At 50.9% G+C, this 26,830-nt stretch overlaps 1 protein-coding gene across 1 annotated transcript in view; it reads right to left on the bottom strand.

The window, feature by feature from the left end:
* LOC140076275 (uncharacterized) overlaps nt 1-26,662 on the bottom strand; it is a 37,720-nt gene extending 11,058 nt beyond the window's left edge. Inside the window, exons 1-4 of the mRNA XM_072122828.1 lie at nt 26,570-26,662; nt 10,161-10,307; nt 9,773-9,820; nt 6,844-6,866 (exon numbers count right to left, since the gene is read on the bottom strand). Coding sequence (XP_071978929.1) covers nt 6,844-6,866; nt 9,773-9,820; nt 10,161-10,216 — 127 coding nt within the window. The 5' untranslated portion in view covers nt 10,217-10,307; nt 26,570-26,662. The remainder of the gene's footprint in view (nt 1-6,843; nt 6,867-9,772; nt 9,821-10,160; nt 10,308-26,569) is intronic.
* Between the last annotated feature and the right edge of the window lie 168 nt (nt 26,663-26,830).

Genomic DNA, 26,830 nt, shown 5'->3' with positions numbered 1-26,830 from the left:
ATAGCATTGCCTATAGTGAGGTCCAACTCAGGACCAATAGCATTGCCCATAGTGAGGAGCATCTCAGGACCAATAGCATTGCCCATAGTGAGGAGCATCTCAGGACCTAAAGCATTGCCCATAGTGAGGAGCACCTCAGGACCAATAGCATTGCCCATAGTGAGGTCCACCTCAGGACCAATAGCATTGCCCATAGTGAGGAGCATCTCAGGACCAATAGCATTGCCCATAGTGAGGAGCATCTCAGGACCAATAGCATTGCCCATAGTGAGGTGCATCTCAGGACCAATAGCATTGCCCATAGTGAGGAGCATCTCAGGACCAATAGCATTGCCCATAGTGAGGAGCATCTCAGGACCAATAGCATTGCCCATAGTGAGGAGCATCTCAGGACCAATAGCATTGCTCATAGTGAGGAGCATCTCAGGACCAATAGCATTGCCCATAGTGAGGTCCATCTCAGGACCAATAGCATTGCCCATAGTGAGGTCCATCTCAGGACCAATAGCATTGCCCATAGTGAGGTCCATCTCAGGACCAATAGCATTGCCCATAGTGAGGTCCACCTCAGGACCAATAGCATTGCCCATAGTGAGGAGCATCTCAGGACCAATAGCATTGCCCATAGTGAGGTCCATCTCAGGACCAATAGCATTACCCATAGTGAGGTCCATCTCAGGACCAATAGCATTGCCCATAGTTAGGTCCACCTCAGGACCAATAGCATTGCCCATAGTGAGGAGCATCTCAGGACCAATAGCATTGCCCATAGTGAGGAGCACTTCAGGACTTATAGCATTGCCCATAGTGAGGAGCATCTCAGGACCAATAGCATTGCCCATAGTGAGGTCCACCTCAGGACCAATAGCATTGCCTATAGTGAGGTGCATCTCAGGACCAATAGCATTGCCCATAGTGAGGAGCATCTCAGGACCAATAGCATTGCCCATAGTGAGGAGCATCTCAGGACCAATAGCATTTCCCATAGTGAGGAGCATATCAGGACCAATAGCATTGCCCATAGTGAGGTCCACCTCAGGACTAATAGCATTGCCCATAGTGAGGTCCACCTCAGGACTAATAGCATTGCCCATAGTGAGGTCCATCTCAGGACCAATAGCATTGCCCATAGTGAGGAGCATCTCAGGACCTATAGCATTGCCCATAGTGAGGTGCATATCAGGACCAATAGCATTGCCCATAGTGAGGAGCATCTCAGGACCAATAGCATTGCCCATAGTGAGGTCCACCTCAGGACCAATAGCATTGCCCATAGTGAGGAGCATCTCAGGACCTATAGCATTGCCCATAGTGAGGTGCATCTCAGGACCTATAGCATTGCCCATAGTGAGGAACATCTCAGGACCAATAGCATTGCCCATAGTGAGGAGCATCTCAGGACCAATAGCATTGCCCATAGTGAGGTGCATCTCAGGACCAATAGCATTGCCCATAGTGAGGTGCATCTCAGGACCAATAGCATTGCCCATAGTGAGGAGCATCTCAGGACCTATAGCATTGCCCATAGTGAGGAACATCTCAGGACCAATAGCATTGCCCATAGTGAGGAGCATCTCAGGACCAATAGCATTGCCCATAGTGAGGAGCATCTCAGGACCAATAGCATTGCCCATAGTGAGGTGCATCTCAGGACTAATAGCATTGCCCATAGTGAGGTCCACCTCAGGACTAATAGCATTGCCCATAGTGAGGAGCATCTCAGGACCAATAGCATTGCCCATAGTGAGGTGCATCTCAGGACCAATAGCATTGCCCATAGTGAGGAGCATCTCAGGACCAATAGCATTGCCCATAGTGAGGAGCATCTCAGGACCAATAGCATTGCCCATAGTGAGGAGCATCTCAGGACCTATAGCATTGCCCATAGTGAGGAGCATCTCAGGACCAATAGCATTGCCCATAGTGAGGTGCATCTCAGGACCAATAGCATTGCCCATAGTGAGGAGCATCTCAGGACCAATAGCATTGCCCATAGTGAGGAGCATCTCAGGACCAATAGCATTGCCCATAGTGAGGAGCATCTCAGGACCAATAGCATTGCCCATAGTGAGGAGCATATCAGGACCAATAGCATTGCCCATAGTGAGGAGCATCTCAGGACCTATAGCATTGCCCATAGTGAGGAGCATCTCAGGACCAATAGCATTGCCCATAGTGAGGTCCACCTCAGGACCAATAGCATTGCCCATAGTGAGGAGCATATCAGGACCAATAGCATTGCCCATAGTGAGGAGCATATCAGGACCAATAGCATTGCCCATAGTGAGGTGCATATCAGGACCAATAGCATTGCCCATAGTGAGGTCCACCTCAGGACCAATAGCATTGCCCATAGTGAGGAGCATCTCAGGACCAATAGCATTGCCCATAGTGAGGAGCATCTCAGGACCAATAGCATTGCCCATAGTGAGGAGCATCTCAGGACCTATAGCATTGCCCATAGTGAGGAGCATCTCAGGACCAATAGCATTGCCCATAGTGAGGAACATCTCAGGACCAATAGCATTGCCCATAGTGAGGAGCATCTCAGGACCAATAGCATTGCCCATAGTGAGGAGCATCTCAGGACCAATAGCATTGCCCATAGTGAGGAGCATCTCAGGACCAATAGCATTGCCCATAGTGAGGTGCATCTCAGGACTAATAGCATTGCCCATAGTAAGGAGCCCTTCAGGACCAATAGCATTGCCCATAGTGAGGAGCATCTCAGGACCAATAGCATTGCCCATAGTGAGGTGCATCTCAGGACCAATAGCATTGCCCATAGTGAGGAGCATCTCAGGACCAATAGCATTGCCCATAGTGAGGTGCATCTCAGGACCAATAGCATTGCCCATAGTGAGGTCCACCTCAGGACCAATAGCATTGCCCATAGTGAGGTCCATCTCAGGACCAATAGCATTGCCCATAGTGAGGAGCATCTCAGGACCAATAGCATTGCCCATAGTGAGGAGCATCTCAGGACCAATAGCATTGCCCATAGTGAGGAGCATCTCAGGACCTATAGCATTGCCCATAGTGAGGTCCACCTCAGGACTAATAGCATTGCCCATAGTGAGGAGCCCTTCAGGACCAATAGCATTGCCCATAGTGAGGAGCATCTCAGGACCAATAGCATTGCCCATAGTGAGGTGCATCTCAGGACCAAAAGCATTGCCCATAGTGAGGAGCATCTCAGGACCAATAGCATTGCCCATAGTGAGGTGCATCTCAGGACCAATAGCATTGCCCATAGTGAGGTCCACCTCAGGACCAATAGCATTGCCCATAGTGAGGTCCACCTCAGGACCAATAGCATTGCCCATAGTGAGGTGCATCTCAGGACCAATAGCATTGCCCATAGTGAGGAGCATCTCAGGACCAATAGCATTGCCCATAGTGAGGAGCATCTCAGGACCTATAGCATTGCCCATAGTGAGGTCCACCTCAGGACCAATAGCATTGCCCATAGTGAGGAGCATCTCAGGACCAATAGCATTGCCCATAGTGAGGAGCATCTCAGGACCAATAGCATTGCCCATAGTGAGGAGCATCTCAGGACCAATAGCATTGCCCATAGTGAGGTGCATCTCAGGACCAATAGCATTGCCCATAGTGAGGAGCATCTCAGGACCAATAGCATTGCCCATAGTGAGGAGCATCTCAGGACCAATAGCATTGCCCATAGTGAGGAGCATCTCAGGACCAATAGCATTGCCCATAGTGAGGAGCATCTCAGGACCAATAGCATTGCCCATAGTGAGGAGCATCTCAGGACCAATAGCATTGCCCATAGTGAGGTCCACCTCAGGACTAATAGCATTGCCCATAGTGAGGAGCATCTCAGGACCAATAGCATTGCCCATAGTGAGGTGCATATCAGGACCAATAGCATTGCCCATAGTGAGGTCCACCTCAGTACCAATAGCATTGCCCATAGTGAGGAGCATCTCAGGAATAATAGCATTGCCCATAGTGAGGTGCATATCAGGACCAATAGCATTGCCCATAGTGAGGTCCACCTCAGGACCAATAGCATTGCCCATAGTGAGGTCCACCTCACGACTAATAGCATTGCCCATAGTGAGGAGCATCTCAGGACCAATAGCATTGCCCATAGTGAGGTGCATCTCGGGACCTATAGCATTGCCCATAGTGAGGAGCACCTCAGGACCAATAGCATTGCCCATAGTGAGGAGCATCTCAGGACTAATAGCATTGCCCATAGCGAGGTCCACCTCAGGACCAATAGCATTGCCCATAGTGAGGAGCACCTCAGGACCAATAGCATTGCCCATAGTGAGGAGCATCTCAGGACCTATAGCATTGCCCATAGTGAGGAGCATCTCAGGACCAATAGCATTGCCCATAGTGAGGAGCATCTCAGGACCAATAGCATTGCCCATAGTGAGGAGCATCTCAGGACCAATAGCATTGCCCATAGCGAGGAGCATCTCAGGACCAATAGCATTGCCCATAGTGAGGAGCATCTCAGGACCAATAGCATTGCCCATAGTGAGGAGCATCTCAGGACCAATAGCATTACCCATAGTGAGGAGCATCTCAGGACCAATAGCATTGCCCATAGCGAGGAGCATCTCAGGACCAATAGCATTGCCCATAGTGAGGAGCATCTCAGGACCAATAGCATTGCCCATAGTGAGGTGCATCTCAGGACCAATAGCATTGCCCATAGCGAGGAGCATCTCAGGACCAATAGCATTGCCCATAGTGAGGAGCATCTCAGGAATAATAGCATTGCCCATAGTGAGGAGCATCTCAGGAATAATAGCATTGCCCATAGTGAGGAGCACCTCAGGACCAATAGCATTGCCCATAGTGAGGAGCACCTCAGGACCAATAGCATTGCTCATAGTGAGGAGCATCTCAGGACCAATAGCATTGCCCATAGTGAGGAGCATCTCAGGACCTATAGCATTGCCCATAGTGAGGAGCATCTCAGGACCTATAGCCTTGCCCATAGTGAGGAGCATCTCAGGACCTATAGCCTTGCCCATAGTGAGGTCCACCTCAGGACCAATAGCATTGCCCATAGTGAGGAGCATCTCAGGACTAATAGCATTGCCCATAGTGAGGAGCATCTCAGGACCAATAGCATTGCCCATAGTGAGGAGCATCTCAGGACCAATAGCATTGCTCATAGTGAGGAGCATCTCAGGACTAATAGCATTGCCCATAGTGAGGAGCATCTCAGGACCAATAGCATTGCCCATAGTGAGGTCCACCTCAGGACTAATAGCATTGCCCATAGTGAGGTCCATCTCAGGACCTATAGCCTTGCCCATAGTGAGGAGCATCTCAGGACCTATAGCCTTGCCCATAGTGAGGTCCACCTCAGGACCAATAGCATTGCCCATAGTGAGGAGCATCTCAGGACCAATAGCATTGCCCATAGTGAGGTGCATCTCAGGACTAATAGCATTGCCCATAGTGAGGAGCATCTCAGGACCAATAGCATTGCCCATAGTGAGGTCCATCTCAGGACTAATAGCATTGCCCATATTGAGGAGCATCTCAGGACCTATAGCCTTGCCCATAGTGAGGAGCATCTCAGGACCAATAGCATTGCCCATAGTGAGGAGCATCTCAGGACCAATAGCATTGCCCATAGTGAGGTCCACCTCAGGACCAATAGCATTGCCCATAGTGAGGAGCATCTCAGGACCTATAGAATTCCCCAGAACATTTGATCTTATCCACAACCTGTTGTTGAGGGCGAGGACTTCTTGCCGGGTGTCCTGTAACTTGGAGATGGTCCTCTTCAGGGTCTGAGCTCAGGAGTGACACGGTCCAACTTCCCTCTTTCTCTACAGTATTTGGAAGATAGAGCGCGGATCGGATGGTGTGGGGAGGTTGGTGACACAGATGGGCCACAGTTTCTGGGCTCGGACAGTCATGGTGCAGTGTGAGTGGCTGCTCCATGAAGGGCTCCGCACTTGCATCTGAGGATGAGGGTGGTGAACATAATCCCACAGAAGTTGATGCACTGTCTGCCATGTCATTGACCAATGTCTCATCTATTGGGGCTACCAGTACAGACCTCCTCCCTACTATAGCAAATGGATGGCACGGTCACTATTTATCAGCATCCAAAGGGTTAAACACCCAGGATCCGTGGTGTACGCCCAACTTAATATGGAGTGTGCACCTGGACTGGTGGAGGCAGGTAGAGGTGGAAGGGGTTAAATTTAGGGCCTTGCACTTTAAGGGGAGAAGGTTTCCTGCAGTGCACTTTCTTCCTCCCCCTTTTCCTGTTTATAAGGAGGAGTGAGTCTCCTCCTCTCCCTCTCTGGACTGCACTCACCGGATGCAGTCCCTCCCTCCCTCCCCCCCTCCCTGCCTAATTTATTATTGTTTTACTGTTTTGGATATTCTGTGTTTTTATAGTCCTGAAGTCACAGCTGGCGGAGGAAATGGAGATGTGAGATTGCTGCTTTGCTCGTCTGGCCGACTTGCCATCTGGGAGTCCACATGGGCATAGTGCAGTCCCGAGCTGTTTTCCCTACCGTTCTGATAGTCACGTGTTTTTGGAAAATTGTTAAATAACATTTTTTAATAAATGCTGTGACCGGTTTTCCACCCCACAGCACGAGCCTCGGTCTTTACTGTTATGATTATTTAATAAAAAGGTGTTAGGGGATAATAGAATTTGTAGCCGATGTCGGGTTGGGCCGTATCTTGAGGTGGGTTTAGTTTTGCATTCCACCAGTCTCGTAGTTATGGACATTGAGAGCACAAAGCGGCCGGTACAAGTTTAGAGCCTTTGACTTAGCTCAGGGATCATCACGTCAATAAGGGGTTAAAATGAATTCAGCTTCTTACCTGACTGCCGAGAGCGTCCACCTCTGTAATAAAACACAGAGAGATCAGAAGAAGGCTCCGCCCCCATGTCACATTGTGTGTCCTCCAGCTGGGGGCGCTCTAACAGAACAGGACGTGTATAATAGTAGCAGAAGAAGGCTCCACCCCCATGTCACATTGTGTGTCCTCCAGCTGGGGGCGCTCCAACAGAAGAGGACATGTATAATAGTAGCAGAAAAAGGCTCCACCCCCATGTCACATTGTGTGTCCTCCAGCTGGGGGCGCTCCAACAGAAGAGGACATGTATAATAGTAGCAGAAGAAGGCTCCACCCCCATGTCACATTGTGTGTCCTCCAGCTGGGAGTGCTCTAACAGAACAGGACATGTATAATATCAGAAGAAGGCTCCGCCCCCATGTCACATTGCGTGTCCTCCAGCTGGGAGTGCTCTAACAGAACAGGACATGTATAATATCAGAAGAAGGCTCCGCCCCCATGTCACATTGCGTGTCCTCCAGCTGGGGGCGCTCTAACAGAACAGGACATGTATAATATCAGAAGAAGGCTCCGCCCCCATGTCACACTGTGCTGGGGACCCTCTAACAGAACAGGACATGTATAATAGTAGCAGAAGAAGGCTCCGCCCCCATGTCACATTGTGTGTCCTCCAGCTGGGAGTGCTCTAACAGAACAGGAGATGTATAATATCAGAAGAAGGCTCCGCCCCCATGTCACACTGTGCTGGGGGCCCTCTAACAGAACAGGACATGTATAATAGTAGCAGAAGAAGGCTCCGCCCCCATGTCACATTGTGTGTCCTCCAGCTGGGAGTGCTCTAACAGAACAGGACATGTATAATATCAGAAGAAGGCTCCGCCCCCATGTCACATTCTGTGTCCTCCAGCTGGGGGCACTCTAACAGAACAGGACATCTTTAATATCAGAAGAAGGCTCCACCCCCATGTCACACTGTGCTGGGGACCCTCTAACAGAACAGGACATGTATAATAGTAGCAGAAGAAGGCTCCGCCCCCATGTCACATTGTGTGTCCTCCAGCTGGGAGTGCTCTAACAGAACAGGACATGTATAATATCAGAAGAAGGCTCCGCCCCCATGTCACATTCTGTGTCCTCCAGCTGGGGGCACTCTAACAGAACAGGACATGTTTAATATTAGAAGAAGGCTCCACCCCCATGTCACACTGTGCTGGGGACCCTCTAACAAAACAGGATATGTAAAATAGTGTCAGAAGAAGTCTCCGCCCACATGTCACTATGTGTACTCTAGTTGGGGGCATGCTTATTACAGTAATTACAACCCCCATCATCTCTATTAGAGATAAGTTAATCATCTGAGATTTGATTTGAAGCTTTGATGAATTTTTTCGTAAGATCCGATTCAGCTCTGAGCCAATGCGGCTCCAATGTCCTGGGAACTGCCCTGTGACCTCCTCTAGTTCTTCTAATCTTTTGGGATTTTGTTCTTGTTGTGAATTTGGTGCCTCCTCCGCTCTGTGATGCCTCATTGTCACATCAGACGGAGGCCCCCAACGGATACCACAGGAATGAGGCTTCTCAGGGAAGGAAAGTATCCCAAGGGGAAGGGACAAGGAGGCGGGGCAAGGGGCGGAGGAAGAATAGTAAAATGAATCTATAGAAAGAAGTGCCAGCAGTGTGCAGTGAGTCCCGGGGGAGGGGCAGCTGCAGCCTGTGTGTGCCTGTGTCAGTCTCCTCTCCTCCACACTCATCCAGCTCCCTCCCCCCATGTGCATTGAGCAGGGGAGGGAGGGGGATGGTGAGGAAGAGACACAGGCACACACAGGCTGCCTGGCACTGTGCAGGTATCAGAGGGCACACCGGGTAGTGTTAACTAAAGCAGCAGCACCAATTGGATAAACTGGATGTGTGTCCCGTTCCCCTCTCGCCTGCCTGGTGCTGGTCACAGAAATCTTTTGAACTAGGCGGCTCTTGTCCCCGGCTCCAATTGCCCTCCCTAGTACCCACACTGCCCAATTCTCCTACTTATCAGCCCCAATCTCTCCCTTCATCTACCCCTGAGGAGTACAGAGCAGGATGCGGATGGATGAGATGTGGCTCTGTACTCCCAGGACTCATCACTTCGTCAGGCGGAGAGGATCTGTAATGTGTTCCAGTGGTGATGGGATGTTCGCCATTGGCTCCTTCTGGAGAATGATGGGCGTCGGCTCTTGGCCCAAGTGAATAGTTCTGCCTCTCATTTTGGACCCTGCCCTCCTTTAACCCAAAAATTCAGGTGAAAAGTGGAGTCGGGATCAGTGGCGGCCGGAAAACAACTTTCTATCGTATTACACTGGGAGTCATTCAGCAGCCTGAATAGATTTATCTTTATAGCTTAATCTTTATAGTGGGCGGAGCCTAATGATCAAATCCGGACCGCCCATGACTAGTTTCCTGACTCCTCCTTGCTATAGCCCACACTGATTGGCTCATAGGTGTCACCTGTCAGCCTGTGAGCCAATCACAGCAGCCCCCACCCCTAGTTCCCGTTGTAGTCATGTGATCTGGGGTTGGCGGCTTCCTACGCGCTTCAGACTATAACTCACTGACAATCGTCCCGGATTCATCCAAAGTGAAACTGAAAATATTCAGACTTGATTTGGTCCTGGAAAATTGGCAAATCTGTCCTGAAAAAGGATTCATCTCTAATCACTATAATCCCCATCATCCTCACTATAATCCCCATCACCATCAGTATAATCCCCATCATCCTCACTATAATCCCCATCACCATCACTATAATCCCCATCACTATAATCCCCATCATCCTCACTATAATCCCCATCATCCTCACTATAATCACCATCACTTTAACCCCATCATGCTCACTATAATCCCCATCATCATCACCATAACCCCCATCATCGTCATTTTCCTATACACAGTAGTAATGACAGACTCGGGTGATACTCACGTTCCAAAACAGCCACAAAGTATAGAAAACCAACTTGTTGTCTCTTCTCTGAAAACACCAAATTATATGATCATTAGTTTCATCACAAGTATCATCACCCCCATCATCCTCCTCCTCCCCACCAGCACCTTCCTCTCTCAAGCAGAGTAACATAAAAGCATAAAGAAACATTTCTGATTTCTGATGTCAGTTAACAAAACGCATGAAATGTCAGGAAAAAGTTACAAATGATCTGATTTGACATCAAAGACGGCAAAACACAACCCCCATCATCCAACCTGTTCCCCCTGCCCCTCCCTGTTCCCCCATCACTCCCCAATCCCCCCTCCCGTTCCCCCATCACCCCCCATTCACCCATCACCCCCCCCCCCCTGCAGGAGAACCCCACCTTCTCCTCTGGGATGACATCCTGAGGTCTCTGTTCTGGCTCCTGGGACCCCCCATGGATGGTTTTGGGGTGCAATGACTTCTTCTGGCTCCGGGGTGGAGGTTTGGGGTCCGGTGGATTCCTGAATCTTCTCTGCTCTGGAGGAATCTAAGGGAAGAGATTCTTTCACTTTCATTCTGAGTAACAGAAGCGCAGAGTCAGCTCTACTACAACATCAGCTCTGCTACATCATCATTACATTACAGAACTAGCCACATCCTTGACCGGTCTATACAGGTCTCACAGAAAGCTGGGTACTAGGAGAAAAGCTGGGTGACCCCAGGACTGGGTGACAATCACTGCAGGGAAAGCTGGGTGACCCCAGGACTGGGTGACAATCACTGCAGGGAAAGCTGGGTGACCCCAGGACTGGGTGACAATCACTGCAGGGAAAGCTGGGTGACCCCAGGACAGGGTGACAAACACTGCAGGGAAAGCTGGGTGAAATCAGGACAGGGTGAAAAATACTTCAGGGAAAGCTGGGTGATTCCGGGACAGGATGACAACCACTGCAGGAAAAGCTGGGTGACATCAGGACAGGGTGAAAAACACTACAGGGAAAGCTGGGTGACCCCAGGACTGGCTGATGACTGCAGTTATTGCAGGGAAAGCTGGGTGATGCTGTTGTTAGGGGTAAACCCCCGTGTGTGTAATCCTGCACGTCCTAGTAATAAGACATGAGTATTTTTCTATACGTTATTGTAGTGATCAGAGCTGGTGACGCGCGGCGCGGCCTTCATGGCGTCTAGATAAGGTTTTTATGGCTTCTTATCGCCCGGCGCAGAGGAAAAGACTTCATTTCACTTTTACTTTCTCGCCCTCAATAACCTCGGACATTTCTCCTCGATGATAACAGTCAGGGCTCATTCACACGGTCCCGTCTGTTGTGCGTCCGCAATAAACGCTTCTGTTTTCAGTCACGTCCGGCGAAATGAAGATAATTTTTTTGTGCTAAATGGTTTCATTTTTCGAAATGTATAAAGACACAATAAAACCCGTAGAAACGCGTCATCCCCGTTATATCACCGGCCCAAAGTATAAAGGAGACGCGTCATTGTGGAGCGCAGGGAAAGCCGTAAAATCCAAGCCCATAAGAAAACCTTGGAAACGTGTTTTTTCACCATTTTCACTGCATTTTTTTTCCTGCTTCCCAGTACACGGCACGGAATAAAAAATACCGTCACTACGCCTTGGCGCTAAGGGGTTAATTTATGAAAACAAGTAAAAGCCCAATAAGCTGGAAGAAAAAATACAAAAAACGCAGCATTGAAACCAGTGTGCTGCACCAGGATAAGCCGGGCCCCCCTTCGCCAGTCTTCGTAGCCCAGGGGGTCCCCAGTAGCTGCAGACCACGTGCGCTGGAGATTCCCAGTCCTGCCGTCCCCTTCCCAAATCATCCGAGTACTGTAGGCGATTTCCTGGTTATATACATATTATGGTACACGATGTGCAGTATAAGGTGTATATAATGGGGCACATCCTACATTCTTTAGTGTCAGGTCGGATGCTGGGGGCCCCTGACACTGTGGGCCCCTTAGCAGCTGCTTTGGCCTGTAGTTACTCGCCTGTGTTTGACCACAGCTGTCATGAGACCCTTGTAAACAGAAAATCCTAAATACTTTAAATAACACCAAATTGTCCCATACTCAATGTCAATGGATGCACTTTCTTCCTGGGGCAATAGATGTCCTGCTGTCAGAGTGAGCAGAGAGACAGTGCACAGGACACCTTCAGTGCTGCCACAGAACCCAATCCCAGGAACTGAGTCAGGAGACTCTAATCAAGAGCTACAGCTTCCACAGTCTGGACACAGCTCCATCTCCCCTATCCAAGCCTGCATCTACTACCAGGCTGCATCTACTACCAGGCTGCATCTACTACCAGCCTACATCTACTACCGTGCTGCATCTACTACCAGGCTGCATCTACTACCAGCCTACATCTACTACCAGGCTGCATCTACTACCAGGCTGCATCTACTACCAGCCTACATCTACTACCAGGCTGCATCTACTACCGGGCTGCATCTACTACCAGGCTTCATCTACCACCAGGCTGCATCTACTACCGGGCTGCATCTACTACCAGCCTACATCTACTACCAGGCTGCATCTACTACCAGGCTGCATCTACTACCGGCCTACATCTACTACCAGGCTGCATCTACTACCGGGCTGCATCTACTACCAGGCTGCATCTACTACCGGGCTTCATCTACTACCAGGCTGCATCTACTACCGGGCTGCATCTACTACCAGGCTGCATCTACTACCGGGCTGCATCTACTACCAGCCTATATCTACTACCAGGCTGCATCTACTACCAGGCTGCATCTACTACCAGGCCTACATCTACTACCAGGCTGCATCTACTACCGGGCTGCATCTACTACCAGGCTGCATCTACTACCAGGCTGCATCTACTACCAGGCTGCACCTACTACCAGGCTGCATCTACTACCAGCCTGCATCTACTACCAGACTGCATCTACTACCAGCCTGCATCTACTACCAGGCTGCATCTACTACCAGGCTACATCTACTACCGGGCTGCATCTACTACCGGGCTTCATCTACTACCAGGCTACATCTACTACCAGACTGCATCTACTACCGGGCTGCATCTACTACCAGGCTGCATCTACTACCTGGCTGCATCTACTACCAGGCTACATCTACTACCAGGCTACATCTACTACCAGGCTACATCTACTACCAGGCTGCATCTACTACCAGGCTGCATCTACCACCAGCCTGCATCTACTACCAGGCTACATCTACTACCAGACTGCATCTACTACCAGCCTGCATCTACTACCAGGCTACATCTACTACCAGACTGCATCTACTACCGGGCTGCATCTACTACCAGGCTGCATCTACTACCAGGCTGCATCTACTACCAGGCTGCATCTACTACCAGCCTGCATCTACTACCAGGCTACATCTACTACCAGACTGCATCTACTACCGGGCTGCATCTACTACCAGGCTGCATCTACTACCTGGCTGCATCTACTACCAGGCTACATCTACTACCAGGCTACATCTACTACCAGGCTACATCTACTACCAGGCTGCATCTACTACCAGGCTGCATCTACCACCAGCCTGCATCTACTACCAGCCTGCATCTACTACCAGGCTGCATCTACTACCAGGCTACATCTACTACCAGGCTACATCTACTACCAGGCTGCATCTACCACCAGCCTGCATCTACTACCAGCCTGCATCTACTACCAGGCTGCATCTACTACCGGGCTTCATCTACTACCAGGCTGCATCTACTACCAGGCTGCATCTACTACCGGGCTTCATCTACTACCAGGCTGCATCTACTACCAGGCTGCATCTACTACCAGGCTGCACCTACTACCAGGCTGCATCTACTACCAGGCTACATCTACTACCAGACTGCATCTACTACCAGGCTACATCTACTACCAGGCTACATCTACTACCGGGCTGCATCTACTACCCGGCTGCATCTACTACCAGGCTGCATCTACTACCGGGCTGCATCTACTACCAGGTTGCATCTACTACCAGGCTGCATCTACTACCAGGCTGCATCTACTACCAGGCTACATCTACTACCGGGCTGCATCTACTACCAGGCTACATCTACTACCAGACTGCATCTACTACCAGGCTGCATCTACTACCAGGCTGCATCTACTACCAGGCTACATCTACTACCAGGCTGCATCTACTACCAGGCTACATCTACTACCAGACTGCATCTACTAACAGGCTGCATCTACTACCAGGCTACATCTACTACCGGCTGCATCTACTACCAGGCTGCATCTACTACCAGGCTGCATCTACTACCAGGCTGCACCTACTACCAGGCTGCATCTACTACCGGCTGCATCTACTACCAGGCTGCATCTACTACCAGCCTACATCTACTACCAGGCTGCATCTACTACCAGGCTGCATCTACTACCGGCCTACATCTACTACCAGGCTGCATCTACTACCGGCTGCATCTACTACCAGGCTGCATCTACTACCAGCCTACATCTACTACCAGGCTGCATCTACTACCAGGCTGCATCTACTACCGGCCTACATCTACTACCAGGCTGCATCTACTACCGGGCTGCATCTACTACCAGGCTGCATCTACTACCGGGCTTCATCTACTACCAGGCTGCATCTACTACCGGGCTGCATCTACTACCAGGCTGCATCTACTACCGGGCTGCATCTACTACCAGCCTGCATCTACTACCAGGCTGCACCTACTACCAGGCTGCATCTACTACCAGGCTGCATCTACTACCGGGCTGCATCTACTACCAGCCTGCATCTACTACCAGGCTGCACCTACTACCAGGCTGCACCTACTACCAGCCTACATCTACTACCAGGCTGCATCTACTACCAGGCTGCATCTACTACCGGCCTACATCTACTACCAGGCTGCATCTACTACCGGGCTGCATCTACTACCAGGCTGCATCTACCACCAGTCTGCACCTACTACCAGCCTGCATCTACTACCAGGCTGCATCTACTACCAGGCTGCATCTACTACCAGCCTGCATCTACTACCGGGCTGCATCTACTACCAGGCTGCATCTACTACCAGGCTGCATCTACTACCAGGCTGCATCTACTACCAGGCTACATCTACTACCGGCTGCATCTACTACCAGGCTGCACCTACTACCAGGCTGCATCTACTACCGGCTGCATCTACTACCAGGCTGCATCTACTACCAGCCTACATCTACTACCAGGCTGCATCTACTACCAGGCTGCATCTACTACCGGCCTACATCTACTACCAGGCTGCATCTACTACCGGGCTGCATCTACTACCAGGCTGCATCTACCACCAGCCTGCATCTACTACGAGCCTGCATCTACTACCGGGCTGCATATACTACCAGGCTGCATCTACTACCAGCCTGCATCTACTACCAGGCTGCATCTACTACCGGGCTGCATCTACTACCGGGCTGCATCTACTACCAGGCTACATCTACTACCGGGCTGCATCTACTACCAGCCTGCATCTACTACCAGCCTGCATCTACTACCAGGCTGCATCTACTACCAGGCTACATCTACTACCGGGCTGCATCTACTACCAGCCTGTATCTACTACCAGGCTGCATCTACTACCAGGCTACATCTACTACCGGGCTGCATCTTCTACCGGGCTGCATCTACTACCAGGCTGCATCTACTACCAGCCTACATCTACTACCAGCCTACATCTACTACCAGCCTGCATCTACTACCAGGCTGCATCTACTACCAGGCTGCATCTACTACCAGGCTACATCTACTACCGGGCTGCATCTACTACCAGCCTGCATCTACTACCAGCCTGCATCTACTACCAGGCTGCATCTACTACCAGGCTACATCTACTACCGGGCTGCATCTACTACCAGCCTGTATCTACTACCAGCCTGCATCTACTACCAGGCTACATCTACTACCGGGCTGCATCTACTACCAGGCTGCATCTACTACCAGCCTGCATCTACTACCGGGCTGCATCTACTACCAGGCTGCATCTACTACCAGGCTGCATCTACTACCAGGCTGCATCTACTACCAGGCTACATCTACTACCGGCTGCATCTACTACCAGGCTGCACCTACTACCAGGCTGCATCTACTACCGGCTGCATCTACTACCAGGCTGCATCTACTACCAGCCTACATCTACTACCAGGCTGCATCTACTACCAGGCTGCATCTACTACCGGCCTACATCTACTACCAGGCTGCATCTACTACCGGGCTGCATCTACTACCAGGCTGCATCTACCACCAGCCTGCATCTACTACGAGCCTGCATCTACTACCGGGCTGCATATACTACCAGGCTGCATCTACTACCAGCCTGCATCTACTACCAGGCTGCATCTACTACCGGGCTGCATCTACTACCGGGCTGCATCTACTACCAGGCTACATCTACTACCGGGCTGCATCTACTACCAGCCTGCATCTACTACCAGCCTGCATCTACTACCAGGCTGCATCTACTACCAGGCTACATCTACTACCGGGCTGCATCTACTACCAGCCTGTATCTACTACCAGGCTGCATCTACTACCAGGCTACATCTACTACCGGGCTGCATCTTCTACCGGGCTGCATCTACTACCAGGCTGCATCTACTACCAGCCTACATCTACTACCAGCCTACATCTACTACCAGCCTGCATCTACTACCAGGCTGCATCTACTACCAGGCTGCATCTACTACCAGGCTACATCTACTACCGGGCTGCATCTACTACCAGCCTGCATCTACTACCAGCCTGCATCTACTACCAGGCTGCATCTACTACCAGGCTACATCTACTACCGGGCTGCATCTACTACCAGCCTGTATCTACTACCAGCCTGCATCTACTACCAGGCTACATCTACTACCGGGCTGCATCTACTACCAGGCTGCATCTACTACCAGGCTGCACCTACTACCAGGCTGCATCTACTACCAGCCTGCATCTACTACCAGGCTGCATCTACCACCAGCCTGCATCTACTACCAGCCTGCATCTACTACCAGGCTGCATCTACTACCAGGCTACATCTACTACCGGGCTGCATCTACTACCAGCCTGCATCTACTACCAGCCTGCATCTACTACCAGCCTGCATCTACTACCAGGCTGCATCTACCACCAGCCTGCATCTACTACCAGCCTGCATCTACTACCGGGCTGCATCTACTACAAGGCTACATCTACTACCAGCCTGCATCTACTACCAGGCTGCATCTACTACCAGGCTGCATCTACTACCAGGCTGCACCTACTACCAGGCTGCATCTACTACCAGCCTGCATCTACTACCGGGCTGCATCTACTACAAGGCTACATCTACTACCTGCCTGCATCTACTACCAGGCTGCATCTACTACCAGGCTGCATCTACTACCAGGCTGCACCTACTACCAGGCTGCATCTACTACCAGGCTGCATCTACTACCGGGCTGCATTTACTACCAGGCTGCATCTACTACCGGGCTGCATCTACTACCGGGCTGCATCTACTACCAGGCTGCATCTACTACCAGGCTGCATCTACTACCAGGCTGCATCTACTACCAGGCTGCATCTACTACCAGCCTGCATCTACTACCGGGCTGCATCTACTACCAGGCTACATCTACTACCGGGCTGCATCTACTACCAGCCTGCATCTACTACCAGCCTGCATCTACAACCAGCCTACATCTACTACCAGCCTGCATCTACTACCGGGCTTCATCTACTACCAGGCTGCATCTACTACCGGGCTTCATCTACTACCAGGCTGCATCTACTACCGGGCTTCATCTACTACCAGGCTGCATCTACTACCGGGCTGCATCTACTACCCGGCTGCATCTACTACCGGGCTGCATCTACTACCAGCCTACATCTACTACCGGGCTGCATCTACTACCGGGCAGCATCTACTACCAGGCTGCATCTACTACCGGGCTTCATCTACTACCAGGCTGCATCTACTACCGGGCTGCATCTACTACCGGGCTGCATCTACTACCAGGCTGCATCTACTGCCAGGCTGCATCTACTACCTGGCTGCATCTACTACCAGGCTGCATCTACTACCCGGCTGCATCTACCATCAGGCTGGTGCTTTATTCCTAAGGACCACTCTCCACGACCACTCCAGTACCAGAATTTGCTGTTAAACTGTTCTGGCCCGTTGCCTGTTGTTAAATAAAGAACTGTGAGTTGATTTGAAGAATGTTGCCTCCATCTGATCCCTGGATACGGCTGTTACCACCACGGGCTCTCCATCCATTACCCAGGAACGTATCTTACAGACACTCAGGGGTTGCCCCAGGGAGAACCAGTCCATCAGCCTCTCCCTCCATATTTTTGCCTCTCCCCTCTGCTGCCCGGCTCATCCATCTGTCTCATGGCTTCTCCTCTCTGCTCCCCGGCTCATCCCTCTGTCTCCTGGCTTCTCCTCTGCCTCTCCTCTCTGCTGCCCGGCTCATCCCTCTGTCTCCTGGCTTCTCCTCTGCCTCTCCTCTCTGCAGCCGGCTCATCCCTCTGTCTCCTCTGCCTCTCCTCTCTGCTGCCCGGGTCATCTCTCTGTCTCCTGGCTTCTCCTCTCTGCTGCCCGGCTCATTCCTCTGTCTCCTGGCTTCTCCTCTGCCTCTCCTCTCTGCTGCCCGGCTCATCCCTCTGTCTCCTGGCTTCTCCTCTGCCTCTCCTCTCTGCTGCCCGGCTCATCCCTCTGTCTCCTGGCCTCTCCTCTGCCTCTCTGCTGCCCGGCTCATCCCTCTGTCTCGTGGCTTCTCCTCTGCCTCCCCTCTCTGCTGTCCGGCTCATCCCTCTGTATCCTGGCTGCTCCTCTGCCTCTCCTCTCTGCTGCCCGACTCATCCCTCTGTCTCCTCGGCCTCTCTTCTGCCTCTCTGCTGTCTGGCTCATGCCTCTGTCTCCTGGCTTCTCCTCTGCCTCTCCTCTCTGCTGCCCGGCTCATCCCTCTGTCTCGTGGCTTCTCCTCTTCCTCTCCTATCTGCTGCCTGGCTCATCGCTCTGTCTCCTAGCTTCTCCTCTGCCTCTTGTCTCTGCTGTCTGGCTCATCCCTCTGTCTCCTGGCTTCTCCTCTGCCTCGCCTCTCTGCTGCCCGGCTCATCCCTCTGTCTCGTGGCTTCTCCTCTGCCTCTCCTATCTGCTGCCTTGCTCATCGCTCTGTCTCCTAGCTTCTCCTCTGCCTCTTGTCTCTGCTGCCCGGCTCACCCCTCTGTCTCCTGGCTTCTCCTCTGCCTCTCCTCTCTGCTGCCCGGCTCATCCATCTGTCTCCTCTGCTTCTCCTCTGCTTCTCCTCTCTGCTGCCCGTCTCATCCCTCTGTCTCCTGGCTTCTCCTCTGCCTCTCCTATCTGCTGCCCGGCTCCTCCCTCTGTCTCCTGGCTTCCCTCTGCCTCTCCTCTCTGCTGCCCGGCTCATCCCTCTGTCTCCTGGCTTCTCCTCTGCCTCTCCTCTCTGCTGCCCGGCTCATCCCTCTGTATCCTGGCTTCTCCTCTTCCTCTCCTCTCTGCTGCCCGGCTCATCGCTCTGTCTCCTAGCTTCTCCTCTGCCTCTTGTCTCTGCTGCCCATCTCATCCCTCTGTCTCCTCTGCCTCTCCTCTCTGCTGCCCGGGTCATCCCTCTGTCTCCTGGCTTCTCCTCTTCCTCTCCTATCTGCTGCCTGGCTCATCGCTCTGTCTCCTAGCTTCTCCTCTGCCTCTTGTCTCTGCTGCCCGGCTCATCCCTCTGTCTCCTGGCTTCTCCTCTGCCTCTCCTCTCTGCTGCCCGGCTCATCCATCTGTCTCCTCTGCTTCTCCTCTGCTTCTCCTCTCTGCTGCCCGTCTCATCCGTCTGTCTCCTGGCTTCTCCTCTGCCTCTCCTATCTGCTGCCCGGCTCCTCCCTCTGTCTCCTGGCTTCCCTCTGCCTCTCCTCTCTGCTGCCCGGCTCATCCCTCTGTCTCCTGGCTTCTCCTCTTCCTCTCCTCTCTGTTGCCCGGCTCATCGCTCTGTCTCCTAGCTTCTCCTCTGCCTCTTGTCTCTGCTGCCCAGCTCATCCCTCTGTCTCCTCTGCCTCTCCTCTCTGCTGCCCGGGTCATCCCTCTGTCTCCTGGCTTCTCCTCTGACTCTCCTCTCTGCTGCCCGGCTCATCCCCCTGTCTCCTGGCTTCTCCCATGCCTCTCCTCTCTGCTGCCCGAATCATCCCTCTGTCTCCTGGCTTCTCCTCTGCTTCTCCTCTCTGCTGCCCGGCTCATCCCTCTGTCTCCTGGCCTCTCCTCTGCCTCTTCTCTCTGCTGCCCGGCTCATCCCTCTGCCTCCTCTACTTCTCCTCCGCCTCTCCTCTCTGCTGCCCGGCTCATCCCTCTGTCTCCTGGCTTCTCCTCTGCCTCTCCTCTCTGCTGCCCGGCTCATCCCTCTGTATCCTGGCTTCTCCCATGCCTCTCCTCTCTGCTGCCCGGCTCATCCCTCTGTCTCCTGGCTTCTCCTCTGCTTCTCCTCTCTGCTGCCCGGCTCATCCCTCTGTCTCCTGGACTCTCCTCTGCCTCTTCTCTCTGCTGCCCGGCTCATCCCTCTGTCTCCTCTACTTCTCCTCCGCCTCTCCTCTCTGCTGCCCGGCTCATCCCTCTGTCTCCTGGCTTCTCCTCTGCCTCTCCTCTCTGCTGCCCGGCTCATCCCTCTGTCTCCTGGCTTCTCCCATGCCTCTCCTCTCTGCTGCCCGGCTCATCCCTCTGTCTCCTGGCTTCTCCTCTGCTTCTCCTCTCTGCTGCCCGGCTCATCCCTCTGTCTCCTGGCTTCTCCTCTGCTTCTCCTCTCTGCTGCCCGGCTCATCCCTCTGTCTCCTGGCCTCTCCTCTGCCTCTTCTCTCTGCTGCCCGGCTCATCCCTCTGTCTCCTCTACTTCTCCTCTGCCTCTCCTCTCTGCTGCCCGGCTCATCCCTCTGTCTCCTGGCTTCTCCTCTGCCTCTCCTCTCTGCTTCCCGGCTCATTCCTCTGTCTCCTGGCTTCTCCTCTGACTCTCCTCTCTGCTGCCCGGCTCATCCCTCTGTCTCCTGGCTTCTCCCATGCCTCTCCTCTCTGCTGCCCGGCTCATCCCTCTGTCTCCTGGCTTCTCCCATGCCTCTCCTCTCTGCTGCTCGGCTCATCCCTCTGTCTCCTGGCTTCTCCTCTGCCTCTCCTCTCTGCTGCCCGGCTCATCCCTCTGTCCCCTGGCTTCTCCTCTGCCTCTCCTTTCTGCTGCCCGGCTCATCCCTCTGTCTCCTGGCTTCTCCTCTGCTTCTCCTCTCTGCTGCCCGGCTCATCCCTCTGTCTCATGGCTTCCCCTCAGCCTCTCCTCTCTGCTGCCCGGCTCATCCTTCTGTCTCCTGGCTTCTCCTCTCTCCCAGTCTCTTTACTGGTTACAAATTGCACAGCGATTTCAGTATAAAATACTAACCATGCCATAAAAAGTCGTCCACACTCTGTCCCCTCCGTATATCTCTGACCTCATCAGCCAATACTGCTTGACATTTAATTACTGAAGATAAGCTACTGGACAAAGAATTAGTGAGCAGAGGCTGCTCGACATTTCATTACTTAAAGGAGGCTGCTGGATATTTTATTAGTGAGGGAGGCTGCTGGACATTTTGTTAGTGAGGGGAGGCAGCTGGAAATTTTATTTGTGAGGGGAAGCTGCCGGACATTATTAGTGAGGGAAGGCTGCTGGACATTATTAGTGAGGGGAAGCTGCTGGACATTATTAGTGAGGGAAGGCTGCTGGACATTATTAGTGAGGGGAAGCTGCTGGACATTATTAGTGAGGGAAGGCTGCTGGACATTATTAGTGAGGGAAGGCTGCTGGACATTATTAGTGAGGGAAGGCTGCTGGACATTATTAGTGAGGGGAAGCTGCTGGACATTATTAGTGAGGGAAGGCTGCTGCACATTATTAGTGAGAGGAAGCTGCTGGACATTTTACGAATGAGGGAGGCTCCTGCTGGACAGTATACACATAGTATTTGAATATGGCGCTGTATGTAGCATATACTGCATGTGTATTCTCCAGTGTAATGTGTGGGATGAGGGGGGAGCGAGAGTATAATTATATGGGGCCTCCAATCCAAAGTTCATACTAGGTCACAACTGAGTCTTGTTTCTTGTTTCAGTAATTAATAAATGACTCTCTTCCTGTAAAGGTCATTATGTCGGATAAGATGTGTATAATCTACTGCTGGGATTAGCTGCACTTTCCCGTAAAGCTCATTATGTCGGATAAGATGTGTATAATCTACTGCTGGGATTAGCTGCACTTTCCCGTAAGTCCAAAACAAATAACGATCATTTATTTCACTTTTGGTTTCTTTTTTGCCTTCGCCTCAGATCTTCTTTCTCTTTACTCATTAAGGTCACAGGAAAAGTTTATCCGGATGAACCAGGGACATTACTCATAGATCCAGGCACCGGGACTGGGGGATCTTCTTATGGTTCTTATCCATTTCTTTCTAAAATCAACACTTATAATTATGCTAATGAGCCTAAAGGCCTCCTGGGGATGCTACCAGATCCCCTCTATGCTGAAGCTGCACAGACTGTTATACTGTGCAGGAGAACCTTGCACTACCACCGTGTGAGATCACATCTGGCAGAGGGAGGGGGAAGTTCTGTGGAAGCAGAGGGGGAGACAGTGTAACAGCCTGTGAAGCTACAGCATGGAGAAGCTCTGGTATCACCCCTCGGAGGCCTTCAGGCTCATTAGCAGAAGGAAGGAAGACATGGATAAAAAAAATGGAAGATTATCCCAGTCCCGGTGCCTGGATCCATGAGTAAGTGTTCTTTGTTTATTAGGATGGATTTTCATGGAAGAATTAAGGATAAGAATCGGCTGCGTCACATCATTCCTGACTTTATTGTATTGCAGAGATGAGTAAAACATGTGCAACATCCCCACCGGGGCCTTCTCTTGGGGCCTGGAGGCAGCCGGGGCCCAGAATACCGGAGTGGCTGGCGGTTGCGGCCTAGGCACGCTGATGTCATGGTGCTTGGTATGGGGACCGGAGGGCTGTCCTACAGCCTGGCAGCTCTCCAGCAGGTGGTGTGTGCAAGAGATATGGAGGGAGAGGCTGAATGGGCTTAGTGGATGGGGAGCCCGTCGTGGTAACAGCCGTATCCAGGGATCAGACGGGAACGTTGTGCAAAATAACTCACGGTTCTTTATTGAACAACAGCAGGCAACGGGCCAAAACAATTACAGCAGGTTCTTTATGCTGGGATGATCATGGAGAGGGGTCCGCAGGACTGATGCACGCAGCCTGGTAGTAGATGTTGGTTGGGCTGGAGCAGATGGAATTGTGGCCAAATGGTAGAAGCTGCAGTTTTGGGCTTAGTCTTCAGACTTGCCCTGGGTGCCAGGCAGTAGGTCTGCGGCACTTGTAGTTCCTGGGATTGATGGCTGAGGCAGCACTGAAGGTCTGCTGCCCACTCTCCTTGCTGAGTCAGACCATGTGCTCCCACCCAGCAAGGGTTTTTATACTCCCCCTGGTCAGGTGACAACACCTCTCCAATCACCTTTCAGCTAACAATACAGCCACACCATTGGATAATTACTTACACCAGTTAACTGTTGCCTTGCCAGGCCGGATCTACAGCTGAAATACACAATACTCAGGTTCTAGAACCTTCCTAGAGGGTTCACAACTCCCCCAAACAGCTCCTGACCTGTAGAGGGCGCTATTCGCATCTACCAGCCTGCCTATGCATTGGCCGGGGTGTTGCACATGTTATTCATCTCAGGTTGGATTCCAGAGGTTCAGCATTCAGAATTAGTTTTAGTGTGAACCATTTTGGTTGAGATATTTCTGGGAGTTCTCCTGGGACTCTATCCAGCCCCTGAAGGTAATGTATTATCTGTTAAATCAGTTAATCAGCTTTTCTGGTGTAGATACTCCAAATTGACAGGTTTAGTGCATCCTGTGGAAACTTGTTTTTTTATCCTACTGCTTTTCCAGTCAGTCCTCAGTCTAGTATAACCACTGCTACCAGTTAGTCCTCAGTCTAGTATAATCACTGCCACCAGTCAGTCCTCAGTCTAGTATAATCACTGCTACCAGTTAGTCCTCAGTCTAGTATAATCACTGCCACCAGTCAGTCCTCCTTCTAGTGTAATCACTGCCACCAATCAGTCCTCAGTCTAGTACAATCACTACCACTAGTCAGTCCTCAGTCTAGTATAATCACTGCCACCAGTCAGTCCTCCTTCTAGTGTAATCAGTACCACCAGTCAGTCCTCAGTCTAGTGTAATCACTGCCACCAATCAGTCCTCAGTCTAGTACAATCACTGCCACTAGTCAGTCCTCAGTCTAGTATAATCACTGCCACCAGTCAGCCTTCAGTCTATTATAATCATTGCCACTAGTCAGTCCTCAGTCTAGTATAATCACTGCCACCAGTCAGTCCTCCTTCTAGTGTAATCAGTACCACCAGTCAGTCCTCAGTCTAGTGTAATCACTGCCACCAATCAGTCCTCAGTCTAGTACAATCACTGCCACTAGTCAGTCCTCAGTATAGTATAATCACTGCCACCAGTCAGCCTTCAGTCTATTATAAACATTGCAACCAGTTAATCCTCAGTCTAGTGTAATCACTGCCACCAGTCAGTCCTCAGTCTAGTATAATCACTGCCACCAGTCAGTCCTCAGTCCAGTGTAATCACTGCCATCAGTCAGTCCTCAGTCTAGTGTAATCACTGCCACCAGTCAGTCCCCAGTCTAGTGTAATAACTGCCACTAGTCAGTCCTCAGTCTATAATAATCACTGCCACCAGTCAGTCCTCAGTCTAGTGTAATCACTGCCACCAGTCAGTCCCCAGTCTAGTGTAATAACTGCCACTAGTCAGTCCTCAGTCTATAATAATCACTGCCACCAGTCAGTCCTCAGTCTAGTATAATCACTACCACCAGTCAGTCCTCAGTCTAGTGTAATCACTGCCACCAGTCAGTCCTCATTCTAGTGTAATCACTGCCACCAGTCAGTCCTCAGTCTAGTATAATCACTGCCACCAGTCAGTCCTCAGTCTAGTGTAATCACTTCCAGCAGTCAGCCTTCAGTCTAGTATAATCATTACCACCAGTCAGTCCTCAGTCTCGTATAATCATTTCCACCAGTCAGTCCACAGTCTAGTATAATCACTGCCACCAGTCAGTCCTCAGTCTAGTATAATCACTGCCACCAGTCAGTCCTCAGTCTAGTACAATCACTGCCACCAGTCAGTCCTCAGTCTAGTGTAATCACTGCCACCAGTCAGTCCTCAGTCTAGTGTAATCACTGCCACCAGTCAGTCCTCAGTCTATAATAATCACTGCCACCAGTCAGTACTCAGTCTAGTGTAATCACTGCCACCAGTCAGTCCTCAGTCTACAATAATCACTGCCACCAGTCAGTCCTCAGTCTAGTATAATCACTACCACCAGTCAGTCCTCAGTCTAGTGTAATCACTGCCACCAGTCAGTCCTCAGTCTAGTATAATCACTGCCACCAGTCAGTCCTCAGTCTAGTACAATCACTGCCACCAGTCAGTCCTCAGTCTATAATAATCACTGCCACCAGTCAGTCCTCAGTCTAGTGTAATCACTGCCACCAGTCAGTCCTCAGTCTATAATAATCACTGCCACCAGTCAGTCCTCAGTCTAGTATAATCACTACCACCAGTCAGTCCTCAGTCTAGTGTAATCACTGCCACCAGTCAGTCCTCAGTCTAGTATAATCACTACCACCAGTCAGTCCTCAGTCTAGTATAATCACTTCCAGCAGTCAGTCCTCAGTCTAGTATAATCATTACCACCAGTCAGTCCTCAGTCTCGTATAATCATTACCACCAGTCAGTCCTCAGTCTAGTATAATCACTGCCACCAGTCAGTCATCTCTGTACTATAGCTATACATATATATATATAGCTTTAAAAAACACCTCAGAATAAATATCAATTAAAACATTGTTTGCAGTTCAACTTGCAGCTTTTATTACACCTAATCACTCTCTGTGCACATTTCCTAATTGATTAAACATTGGACCCTTACTAGAGATGAGCGAGCACTAAAATGCTCGGGTGCTCGTTACTCGAGCCGAACATTTCCAGATGCTCGAGTGCTCGTTTCGAGTAACGAGCCCCATTGAAGTCAATGGGAGACCCGAGCATTTTTCAAAGGGACCATGGTTCGGGAATAAAATGTGTTATTTAATTGAAAAATAATGTCTTCTGATAATTTGCAAACATCTGCGATCTATTCTTCACTGTTCCGCGCGTATATTATCTCCCGACAAGTTAGCAGATGTAAAGAACAGTGAAGAATAGAATAAAAACAGTGAACACAGTGAACACAGTGAACACAGGATCATTTAAGATAAAAACACAGTGCAGAACACAGTGCAGAATAGATTACAGATGTTCGGCACATCTGCTTACTTGTCGGGAGATACGCGCGGAACGGCGCGAACAAAATAGCATGTGAAGAACAATATATATGTGTGTGAAGAACACATTGCAGATGTTTAAATACATCTGCAATGTGTTCTACACACATATATATTGTTCTTCACATGCTATTTTGTTCGCGCCGTTCCGCGCGTATCTCCCGACAAGTAAGCAGATGTGCCGAACATCTGTAATCTATTCTGCACTGTGTTCTGCACTGTGTTTTTATCTTAAATGATCCTGTGTTCACTGTTTTTATTCTATTCTTCATTGTTCTTCACTGTGTTTTTTTAATTAAATGCTCGATCTCGAGCAGGGGAAATACTCGTCCGAGCAACGAGCCGTCTCGAGTACCTTAATACTCGACCGAGCATCAAGCTCGGACGAGCATGTTCGCTCATCTCTAACCCTTACCTTTTGGGAATACAGGAGTTGCCCTAATCCCATGGGCTCTATGAGAAGAGTCAGGAAGGTGGACGAGCGCAGTGACATAGGGGCCGGTAGAGACTCTGAGAGTAACAAATTAGACTGATCTGGGGCTCATATAGACGGCTGTGAGGGTGTCATAGTGGGTGGAGGTAGAAAGATGGGAACATATAACTTATCCCCCTGAAGCGGCTGCTGGAATTCAACTCTGCAGCTTTTGTAGCTCCCAACCCCCTATTACTAAATATA

The sequence above is a fragment of the Engystomops pustulosus genome, chromosome 8 (genome assembly GCF_040894005.1).
Source record: "Engystomops pustulosus chromosome 8, aEngPut4.maternal, whole genome shotgun sequence".
Taxonomy (NCBI): domain Eukaryota; kingdom Metazoa; phylum Chordata; class Amphibia; order Anura; family Leptodactylidae; genus Engystomops; species Engystomops pustulosus.
The sequence above is the reverse complement of the archived record's forward strand: the minus strand, read 5'-3'. Positions and strand labels throughout refer to the sequence as shown.